Here is a 12,305-nt window from a genome sequence, read left to right as displayed (position 1 = left end):
TCCATACAAAATACACCCCATATAATGCTGCATAAAGCTTAATAATGGCCCCATAACATGCTTTATAGAATAACATGCCCTATATGCTGCTCCATAAAGGTTATGGCCCCATAAGATGCTCCATAGATTATGCCCCATATGCTGCCCCACAAGATGCTCCATAGAATATCCCCCCATATGCTGCCCCCATAAGATGTTTCATAGAATATGCCCCCATATGATGCCCCATAAGATGCTCCATTGAATATGCCCCCATATGCTGCCCCCATAAGATGCTCCATTGAATATGCCCCCATATGATGCCCATAGATTATGCCTCCATACATTGCTGCTACTGCAGGTATTAAAAAAAGGCATACTCACCTCTTGTCCCTGGGGGCCAGGTGCCGTGTTCTGAGCAGGCAGAGACACCGGCACGCCATGGGGAAGAGGTATCGCTGCTGGCTCAGGACCCGGCACCTGAGATATTCACCTGTCCCGGTTCCAACGGTGCTTGCCGCTGTCTGCCTGCTGGGTCCCTCTGTCAGTGACGTCAGGCAGCAGAGGACATGCACTGACTATGTCATCGTGCCCTCTGCTGCCTGAACGTCACTGACAGAGGGACCCAGCGGGCAGACAGCAGCGAGCAGTTTTGGAACGGGGACAGGTAAAAAGAGCATATACTTACCGCCTCCTGGCGCAGTCTCTGCAGCCCCGTCCTCCCACAGTCTCCCTTCCTTCCTACAGCAGTCATGTGGTACCACTCATTAAATTCATAAATATGTGCATATTCATTAATTTAATGAGCTGTACCATGTGACTGCTGTAGGAAGGAAAGGAGACTATGGGAGAAGCAGGGGGCTGCAGAGACTATGCCGGGAGCGTCAGTATGATCTGACACCCCTGCTCCCCCTCCCCCACCTACCCCCCTGGCTATATGACATGCGTATAAGCCAAGAGGGGGACTTTCAGCCCCCAAAAATGGCTGAGAATCTCGGCTTATATGCGGGTATATACGGTATTTAATGCCTCATCACTACCTACTTGCTGTAATTCTCTAAATGCTTTATTTTTGTCACTTATTGAAAACTATGCACGGCAGAAGTTTCAACAATATATCACATATTACTTAACCTCTGTCCAGATGATTATTTGAAACATTCGTATATGAGCAAATGGTAACATATTCTGGGGAAATCTATATCACCTAATGTTTGGCAAGGAAGACCAAGAAGGGCGACAAAGATTTCCAATTGCTTTGTCTATAGGGAAAATCAAAATAAATTACTTATGTTTTGGTATCATACCTTCTCCCGGGAAAATAAACCCAACCCTAACATTTTCAATTCTTGTTAGAGATGTTGTAATGGTGGTAGAGATTTACCTAATTTGTTTTGGTCATGTACAGGTATTGTACAAGTATTCAAGGCTTTTGGGACATTGCTAAAACTCTTAATTTCAATGTTATGGGTCTTCGTATCCCCTTAGATCCTAAATCTTAATTACTTTATATCCCACCATTCTAGATTGGTCATAAATCTCAACAGTTTCTACTGCATATAACCACAGATGCAAGTGGAGGTTGATTCAACCCACATTAGACACTGAATTACATGCTTATGTAAAAGGTATATGAAGCATGGAATATCTCACAGCATTATTAAATAATACACTTGAACACTTCAAAGCAGCCTGGAAGCTTTGAGATATGTATTGGGTTCAGAGAGATTGTTAACAGATTTGGTCATGAAAGGTAGTTGTCAAAGTCTGTGTTGAACTGGGTGTATGTGTTCTCTTCAGCATCAGAAAAAAAATGGGCCTATCACCTTATCATGCATCATGCCACACCACACATCCATTTTAGGGGTGTTATGTTTGTACTCAACGTAGGCATGAGGATGTTCAGCAGCCCATATTCGGACGTTATGGCAATGAACATGTCCACAGATATGGAAGGTCGCCTCATCGCTAAACACAATCTTCTGCAAAAATCTTGCATCATTGTCAATCTCATGAAGCATATCTAGCAAGCGCACATCGTGTGGGTCTATCCGCCTGTTTGATAGCATGTAACAGCCGCAATTTGTACCCCGTAAAACAGAGACGTTTCTTTAACACCTTGTGAACTGTAGTCTTGCTTAGGTGTAATTGTCGAGCACACGCACGCACAGATTTTTTAGGGCTCCTTAGGTAGCTGTTCCGTATAGCCGATATTCATGAAGCACTTTGGTCACAGATTCGAATTTAGCGAGTCACAGGACACAATGAACTTTCCCCTGTACCGTCCACATCTCGATTGGCATGGGCTGCCCCGCTGTGTACATGGTGTTACGTCATTATCTGCATATGTGCACATGCTGCCACATCATCCTACAGAAACAGGGAGAGTTTTTCTTTTTTTTGGAGCAGATTTCACATTTCTATTGTCTTTTGTTGCTTTCCAGTGATTGGTCAAAAGTGCACCATGACTTTACGGACACACTATTTGTCTAAGTACAAATTTAAGATGTAGGCACCTCAGTGTTGGATCCATTCATTGTTGACGGTAGTTTACTTTGCTATTTTGATACGCATTGAATGTTACTTCCTTATGTTTAATATTTCTGCTTTGAAACTTTATTTGGAAAAATTTAATAAATATTTAGTTAAAAAAATTGCATTTTTGTTGAATTTGGAGAACCCACTTTTTATGTTAGTTGCATTAAGATATTAAAATTGTTTTTTTTTAACACAACTTCTACTAATAAACCTAATTTACAGTGGGGGTTGAATAATTTTGACTGTATTTGAACGTGGACTCCTTATTCTTGGTGTATCAGCTCCACTCAGTTCCTTTGTTGCTCACTGTGACTATGAATTTCTGGCTCCAATATGTGGATCAGTTTTTCTATGTATTCCAATGAAAGCCTTAATGTCTCACAAGAATGGGAAGGGAAACCGCCTTTGGGTCCACAAGTAGGAGCCGTCATGATTAAAATTAAGAGTCACATGGAACAAACAGAACGTACGGTAGGAAGATTATCTGCTTACCATTTAAGAACCACTCAATAAAAAAAGTTCTAGTGCTTCTTTAACAATAAGAAGTTACCCCAAATTCTCTATTGAGCATTGCAAAGGACATTTTTTGCATAGGTAAATATAGGAAACATGTTTTCTATTTTTCTAAAGATATTATATCCACACAACCTTTTCTTCTTAAGGGTAAATTAATCTATATTTTATAAACTTCTTGTCCACTATTCCTTAAACTTTGTTCAGATTTTTGATACACGGTTCTTATTAACTCTTTCTTCTCTAGAAGTCACATCCTTCTTAATACAGCATAGTTACAAAAATGTTATATACGGTTTATGTAATACATTTTAATTAAGATGGTTATTTTCATGTTAGACTTTTGTGGCATCCAATTTTTTATCAGATTGCATTAGTCAGATTTATTGTCAAGTGTAAAGGCCCTGATCACGCATCAATGTCCCAGCGATCCCACCAACGATCCGACGTGGATGGGATCGCTGGGACACAGTTAACTGTTCGCCGGTGAGCGGTCACATAATAGACAGACCCTCCAGGGATCAGGACCAGCGAGAAAGCTGGTATCCAAGGTAAACAGCGGGTATCTAAGAGCCACCCGGCTCTTAGATACCCGCTGTTTACATTGGAAACCAGCTTCCAGCATCGCTGATCGTTTGTCTCTCGCTGTCACACGCAGAGATGTGCACTGGCCAGCGGGAGACCAACGATCAAAAAATGGCCCAGGACAATGGAGCGCGATCAGCGATACCCGGCAAGGGGGCCGGTCGCTGATACATGTCACACACAGCGATTTCACTGGCGAGATCGCTGTGGCGTCACAAAATCAGAGATCTAGCTGGCAATCTCGCTGTGTGTGACGGGGCCCTTAGTGAACCCTAAAGAAGAGGGATCACCTACACCCCTCCATTTAACCCTGCCAGGTGTTGCAGTTGCTGTCAGTGGAGAGGTGGCCATATATGAGCAACTCTCCCCACTAACTTCTGTTGGAAAACAATCCATCCTCTATATACAGAACTCCCGTAGAAGTCAGTGGAGCTAGTTGTACTTTTAGATCAGCTGAGATCTAATTACTTCTATCCATATATAGCATTAAATACACACAAAAGGATTTTGCACCGTACGACTCTACTGTAGACTGATAAAGTATTGTTCTATTACATTTTCACATATATTGTAACAAAAAGATTACCACATGTCCTTCTGATGGGTCATAAAATCTCTCCAGTAGCTGAATCACTGTGCTTTTTCCACAGCCGCTGCTTCCAACTAATGCAAGAGTCTGACCTCTAGAAACTTTGATGTTAAATCCCTGAAGAATCGGAATATCTGGTCTTGTTGGATAAACAAATTGGATGTTTTTAAATTCAATATTTCCTTCCATTTGGTCCTTTAAAATAAATATTACAATGATCATACAGGAACGTAGTCTTTCTGACAGTACTGTAACAATATCAGTGTATAAAGAAGATAACATATACTCTATAATGTTCAGACCCATAATAAACCTCAAAGCTTAGTTTCCATGGTGAGTTTTCGGTGAGTTTTTTCCATCCTGCAAATTTCCCTGCACCACATCTTACAGTTCTAGAAAAGTGAGTGGGATCTATAGAAATCTCATATCCTCTGTACTTTTTTTTAACAGTGTAGAGACTGATCTGCGCTGTGATTTTGAAATCTGCAACATACATTTCTCTTGTTAAATATGCTTTTCTATTTGCAGATTTTCCACAATGACTTGAATGAGATTAGGAAAATCTACAAGATTAAAGACACAAGTAACATAAATTAGCTAATTAGTGCAGAAATGTGCCAGAAAATCTGTAACATCAAAGATGCATCAAATACCCATCTTGGTAGCAGCTTGGATTGTGTGCCTCTCCACTCTTCGACCTTGAGTTTCAAGGTCTAGTGTGAAGTATCCACAATTAATGATGGTTTCTGGAGCCATGTCATCTGCTGGTGTAGGTCCACTATGTTTCATCAAGACCAAAGTCAGCGCAGCCGTCTACCAGGACATTTTAGAGCACTTCATGCTTTTTCTTCGGATCAGTACAATTACAGTGATGTCACATTTATTTTTTTTATGTTTTGTCGCTTGAACACAATAAAAACTTTTATAGAAAAAATTATTTTTGCTTTGTTTTATTCTGAGAGCTATAAATTTTATATTTTTCCACTGATGGAGCTGTATGGTGGCTTGATTTTTGCGACACAAGATGGCATTTTCAGTGATACTGTTTTTATTTACATTCATCTTTTTGATCATGTTTTACAGAATTATACTTTTTCCCAGCGGTATGATAATAAAGCATAGGTGGCTAATTTTTTTTTTTTATGGTGTTTACTGAAGGTCACTGAAGGGGTTAAGGGTAGTGATGAGCGAGTATACTTGTTGCTCAGGTGATCTCCGAGAATTTTGGCGTGCTCGGAGATTTAGTTTCTGTCGATGCAGCTGCATGATTTGCGACTGCTAGACAGCCTGAATACACGTGGTCATTCCCTAACAAACAGGCATTCCCCACATGTATTCAGGTTGTCTAGCAGTCGCAAATCATGCAGCTGCATCGACAGAAACTAAATCTCCGAGCACGCCAAAATACTCAGAGGACACTCGAGCATGCTCGGGGAAACCCGAGCAACGAGTATACTCGCTCATCACGAGTTAACGGGTTGACTAGTGTGACATTTTTATGCATTAGATTGTTCCGGATGTGGCGATACCAAATGTTTACTTTTTTTGTTTATTTTTTTTTAACCTAAAATGTGTATTTATTGGTGTATTATTATTATTACTTTGTAATTTTTTATAGTTAATTTTTTTTTTGCTTTTTTACCTGGTCCCTTACCTAGACTTTCACTTTTTTCACTTTGATTGAAGGTGTAATGCATTGCAAAGCACTAGCATTGCAGTGCATTATACCTACACATGTGGTCAAAATTGTTGGTACCCCAGAAATAACTTGAATCTGACAAAAGTAATAATAAATAAAAAAAATCTATGAAAATGAACAAATGAAAGTCAGACATTGCTTTTCAACCATGCTAACACAGAATTTAAAAAAAAATAAAACTCATGAAAAAGGCCTGGACAGAAATGATGGTCCCCTTATCTTAATATTTTGTTGCACAATCTTTTGAGGCAATCACTGTAATCAAACGACAACTGTCAATGAGACTTCTGCACCTCTCGACAGGTATTTTGGCCCACTCCTCAAGAGCAAACTGCTCCAGTTAGACTATTCTGAAGTGGCCTTCTATGAGCCCTGACCGAAATCCTACTGAGCATCTTTAGAAATAGCTGAAACATGCAGTCTGGAGAAGGCAACCTTCAAACGCGCGACAACTGGAGCACTTTTAGAACAGCGATGCGAAATTTGTGTTTCTTTATTATTGCTTTTTTTAATGGAGAAAAAGGGGGTGATTGAAAGGGAACCTGTTACCCCCCCCCATGGCATTTTTAAGTAAAAGAGCCACCTTGTGCAGCACTAATGCTGCATTCTGTCAAGGTGGCTCTTAAATTTAGGGTACCTTCCACCGCAGAAATAATTGCTTATAAAATTGGTCAGACATACCTGATATTTGACAGGGGGGCAGGTATTTCCCCATCTGACAGAGACGCCTCACATCCGTCACTCATGTCTTCCTGCATTTTTGGATCCTCCTCCACATCGCTCTTTTCAAATTCTGGCACCTTCGCTGTCCTATTTATTCTTGGGAATGGGATGTTACCACTGCCCGTCCTCGCTCATGACCTCCTGGCCTTCCTATCGCACCTGCGTGGACACGCTGCCAGAGATCCCTCCCCGCAGTCGCTTATGGTTTATTCACACTGCGAGGCTGGGAATCTCGGGCATGCGCAGTAGTTCTCTGCGGCTCTCCGACTCCATGAAATCCCTCCGCCTTTTTCCTACATTGCAGCGTCATCGGTGGGAAAAGCTGACGATTCCACCGATGACGCTGCAATGTAAGAAAGAGGCGGAGGAATTTCATGGAGTCGGGGGCTCAACATATGACGTAACAGTACGTGGACAGTGCGAAACGGCCGTTGTCAGCTGTTTCTTCACTCCTCACATCTATTCCCTGGCCGACATGCTATTCATGTGCCAATAAATCTGCCACATATTTCATCAGCTCGCTGAGTGCGACCTCCTTTCTTTACTTTGGAGAGACATATCATGGTTGAATAATTTAGCCATCATCTGTTGGGAAACGTGCGCTCAGCTTGCTAGCCCGCATCAAAGTCAGGGGCTCAACATATGACGTAACAGTACGTCATATGTCGTGAAGGGGTTAAAGAAAATCTGTAAGAACAGTGATCCTGATTCCAGTGATGTGTCACTTACTAGTTTGTTTAGTGCAGTTCTGACAAAATCATTATTTTCTCTGTTATAGATGTAGCAGTGGTCTGAATATTGAGCTCGGTGTAACCTCAACCACAAATCTAATTGTCAGCTTTTTGTGTACACTGTACATTGACAGAAAACTACTAATCAGTGGCGGAGGTGAGGTTACACAGAGCACAAGGACTACATGGCACGGGACTCCTAGTCCTCTCGTGATTTTATTGAAACACACAGCCTAGTAAGTGACACCAAATTAAAAAATGTCTAAACGGATTAAATCTTTTCATTTTTTATTTTGAAATGCTCTAAAGAGGCAGGTCCCCAGCATTTTCATAGCTTTAGCCACATTTGTGACAAAAGACTTTTTCAAAATGTCACATTGTCAATGTCAATTGTTGCAAAGTCACCAACAGTAGAGAAATGGAAGAAAAGCTGGAAATTAGTTCTAGATATAGATCTAAATATAAAACATTGTCATACTTGCTTACTTTAAGGATCGTGTTGCCTGGCAATTGTTACCACACAATGAAGGCTATGAAAACAAAACCCAAAAACCATGGTGGATTTGCTTTTTTCACTATCAAACCCGATTTGGATTTTTTTCCATTTTTTAGTATATTATATGATAAAATAAATGGTGATTAAAACTACAACTCATCCCGCAAATAACAAGTCTTTATATGATTATGCCATAGAAAAATAAATAAAAATTGTGGCTTTTAAAAGAAGGTGATGAAAAACCAAAAGGGGTTAATGCCAACTGTTTAACACAGCAGGTCATTTCCATACTTACTGACAAGATCCTTTTATTAAAGGATCCCCTCCAGCAAAGTTGAGGCTATGTGCCCACGTTGCGTGTTAAAACGCACACTAAAAAACGGACTCCTTCCCAGAAATCGCGTGTTTTTTCCACGTGATTTTGCCGTGATTTTCTCAAGCACTTTCCAAGCGATTTGAAGCATCGCTTGGAAAGTGATTGACAGGTTGGTCACACTCGTCAAACAGTGTTTGACAAGTGTGAGCAGCTTTTTACTATTGAGGCATCAATAGTAAAAGATAAAATGTTAAAAATGGTAATCGGGGTAAATTTACCTTCCGATGTCTCGCGCTGCCATCCCGGGCCACAGCGTTCCCAGCGATGCCTTGCGAGACCTGTGATGACGTTGGTCTCGCGTTACTATAGCGATCTCGTGAGACCGCTAGAGTCACGCGAGACTACGTCATCACAGGACCTTGCCGCAAGGCATTACTGGGAACGCTTAGGCCGGGAATGCAGCGCGGGACGTCGGAAGGTAAATATACCCCGATTTTTTTATTCTTTTTTTTACAGGGGTATGGTACCCAGGGCCTGGAGGACAGTCTCTTCTCCTCCACACCGTGGGTACCAACTGCACATGAGACGCTTAACTTCCCGCATGGTGGGCATAGCCACATGCGGGAAGTAAGCGATTCTCATGCATTCCTATGGGTGCGGAATAGCGGCAATTCTTTGCGATTCCGCCGCGGAAAAAATAGCAGCATTAGCACAGCATGTGCGGAATGCCATAGGAATGCATGGGGGGTGTTCTGTACACGATTTTTAAACGTTTTCGCAGCGTTTTCGCACCGAAAATTGTGGCAAAAACACTTGAAAATCGCATCGTGGACACACAGCCTTAAGCAGACAACCAGGAAGCTTCTGCATGGTAGCTGAGTTACAAATTAAAGCGTTTGTCCAGTACTTTAATATTGATGACCTAACCTTTGGTATAGGTTATATTACCATGTTAGTGGGGCTGCAACACCCTGCATCCCCCATCCGATCAGCTGTTCCCGATGCCGGCTGGATGTGATCAGATGTAGAGCAGATCACAGCTCCATCAACTGTGTAGTGTCAGCAGCATTGCACATTAGATCCACCCATAATAATTTGTATAGGGGCAGATGATCAGTGCTTGTGTCCACTATGCACTGCAGTTGGTGGAGCTGTGCTGTACAGCTCCACAATTGATCACATCAGGGCGCTGCCAGCATTGATAATTGTTTGGAGTGTGTGATGGGTGTCTTACCCCCACAGATCTCATATTGATGTCCTATCCTAAGGATAGGACATCAATATTAAACTACCTGACAACCCCTTTAATTTGTTCTTTTTCAAAGGTAACTTTACTTTCAAATAACTTTTCAGAATAATGTGCCCTACTGTGTGTGTGTACATAAGGAATATGGCAATTTCTGGCCCTTATGTTACTTATATCCTGCATCCTCACCAGTTTAGTCCTCTGCATGCTCTATATGTAGTTTGTAATCCACAGGGAGCTGGGTAGGGGAGACGAACTTCCGTGAATTCTCATATTATATATATATATATATATATATATATATATTTAATAGAAGCCTGGGGTGAGAATCAGAGCGCTGAGGAATTTACCCTAACTTCCATACCGGAGATCCCTTTAAGAGAGGCCTGGGGTCAGTACCAAAGCGCAGAGTGGATTTTCACTCACTTCAGTAAAAAGGATCCCTTTAAGAGGGGACTTGGGTCAGAACCAGAGTGCTGAGTGGATTTGCCCTGCCTTGCATACCAATGATCCCTTTAATAGAACCCTGGGGTCAGAATCAGAGTGCCGAGGGATTTGCCCTAACTTCCATACAGGAGATCCCTTTAAGAGAGCCTGGGGTCAGTACCAGAGCATTTGAAGGCAATTGCCCTGACTTCCATACCGGGGATCCCTTTAAGAAGGGTTTGGGGTCAGTACCAAAGAGCAGAGTGGATCTGCCGTAAATTCCATACCAGTGATCCCTTTAGAGAAGCTGGGGTCAGAACTACAGAGCTGAGTGGAACTGTCCTAACTTCCATACCGGGGATCCCTTTAAGAGAGGCCTGGGGGTCAAAACCAAAGCGCTGGATGGATTTGCTCTGTCTTCCATACCAATGATCCCTTTAAGAGGGAAGATGTGCTTACAGGATGGAGGATGTGTGATGGGGATATGGGCAGGGAGGGGGGATTCATTTCTGTCATGTGCTCTCTGTTCCTTTCAGAGGGGCAGACAATGGCTGGGAGCTTATGTACCCAGGGATGCTATATTTCTCCCACCATGTCAGTGTCTGCTGAGGTGTTGTCAAGTGGGAAAACTGTTGGTCATAGCAACCAATCACAGCTCAGCTTCTTTTAACCAGCTCTGGTGAAATGAGAGATGCTTAGTGATTGTTCGCAAGGAAAACTGTTGCTCATAGCAACCAATCACAGCTCAGCTTCTTTTAAGCAGCTCTGGTGAAATGAAAGATGCTTCGTGATTGGTTGGTGATACACACACACACACACACACACACACACAAACATTCATTTATATATATACTGTGTGTGTGTGTGTATATATATATATATATGGAATGCCTGCCTTGCATTCACTTTTTATCTCACAGATGGCATTATACAGCAGAGCTCAACTGTCTTCATCTGAATCAAGCTCTTATTTGTGGTAAAGCACTTGCAACAGAGCTCTGCACAATGTTTTTCTATCTCCCTCTCTTTTGTTCCCTTCCCTGTGTCTCCATTCTCCTCCCTCCTCCGCTGTCCATAGAGGATAACGGGCTGTGTCACATGACATCTGCATTATGTTTCCTACAAGCAGGGCGAACTTGAACTGCTTTTTCAAAGTGAATGACAAGTTTAGGAGACAGTGGGAGGGAAAGAAGTGTCTGATAAGTGGGGAAGGAAGCTGATTTCTCTGGTAAGATGCACTGCAAAGTTTGCAACGTTTCTGATAACCGCCTGTACTACTGATTTATTCTGTTTGTTGAAAGTACAGTTCATTTTTAACTCTTATTATGAACCATTGGGCATCGGAGCATTACAGTAAAATTACAATGGTGTTTGATAATCCAGCACCTTGGTGGTCAAAAGCATCCAAGATCATCATATTTTTACCATATTTATATTGCCATAACATATTACACTGCTTTTTATGATTGCTTAATGTATGTCAGTCCCTGCCCCTAAAGCATTACATAATACGCTAAAAAGACAAATATATATTTACCAAAATTTCTTCTTCTTCACTGTTGATGTCAATAGGGGGTCTTCTATCCAGCAGCTGAAAAATCCATTGTGCTGATAATTTTATTTTCCCAAAATCTATTGTAAAACTGTCGGACTGCCCCACATGTAATACAGAAATTACAATTGCCTGACTTACTCTAGAAGAAGGCACATTAAAAGTAATCATCAATAACAAGTTAGCATAAAAGTACTGGTAATGCACACTGTAATAACAAATGTTTAGATGTATGAATTACTATTACGCTCAGAGAATCTATGTGTATGGGGTTAATACCTAGAGAGTTTTCATGAAAATGGCTCTGTTTAATATGCACTAACAGAATATGCAACAGAAAATGCAAAAAACTGCTAAAAAAGGAACGTTATGGCAAATTCATATACAGTTAAAATACCAGTGTGCTAAATTAAAATGCAAAGAAATAATTACCTCACTTATGAGATATGAGACCGTTCACAGTGTTCCAAGAAGAGGGGGAAGCAGAGAGGAGGCGGAGACTCAAAGTGTTAATGTCCCGCGTTCATTTGAGCAATGAGAAGCGATATTCCAGCTTAACTACTGTATACGCAAAGTCCGGGTGAGTATGGTCCGTAATTACTTTTCAAACGGTGATGCTCCGGCCGGTAGCAGCCACCGCTCTGGTCTCCGGGCAAAAAGATTGGGTGTCCTCCGTGCTCGGCAGTGGCACATGTGCACGTCAGCATAGGACCTGCGTGACGTCACAGGCACGTGGTACACCGGACTGCAGCCGCTTACAGATCGCAGAGAGGGCCAAAAAGCTATGCTATGCATTTCGGAGACTCCTGTCTCCTTCCTCATGGTATGGTCCTCCTTGCGATTGTGGAGATATATATATATATATATATATATATATATATATACACACATACACACAATTCTAATTTTTGC

At 41.7% G+C, this 12,305-nt stretch overlaps 1 protein-coding gene across 4 annotated transcripts in view; it reads right to left on the bottom strand.

Moving 5' to 3' along the window:
- Positions 1-12,305, bottom strand: part of LOC141095454 (ATP-dependent translocase ABCB1-like) — a 485,663-nt gene that overhangs the window by 27,260 nt on the left and 446,098 nt on the right. For all 4 annotated transcript variants that reach the window (XM_073581458.1, XM_073581459.1, XM_073581460.1 and 1 more), the window contains 2 exons: positions 11,379-11,535; positions 4,202-4,399 (listed from right to left, as the gene is read on the bottom strand). In XM_073581458.1, the coding sequence (XP_073437559.1) occupies positions 4,202-4,399; positions 11,379-11,535 (355 nt within the window). The remainder of the gene's footprint in view (positions 1-4,201; positions 4,400-11,378; positions 11,536-12,305) is intronic.

The sequence above is a fragment of the Dendrobates tinctorius genome, unplaced genomic scaffold (genome assembly GCF_039654945.1).
Source record: "Dendrobates tinctorius isolate UK_male_01 unplaced genomic scaffold, ASM3965494v1 ptg000070l, whole genome shotgun sequence".
Taxonomy (NCBI): Eukaryota; Metazoa; Chordata; class Amphibia; order Anura; family Dendrobatidae; genus Dendrobates; species Dendrobates tinctorius.
The sequence above is the reverse complement of the archived record's forward strand: the minus strand, read 5'-3'. Positions and strand labels throughout refer to the sequence as shown.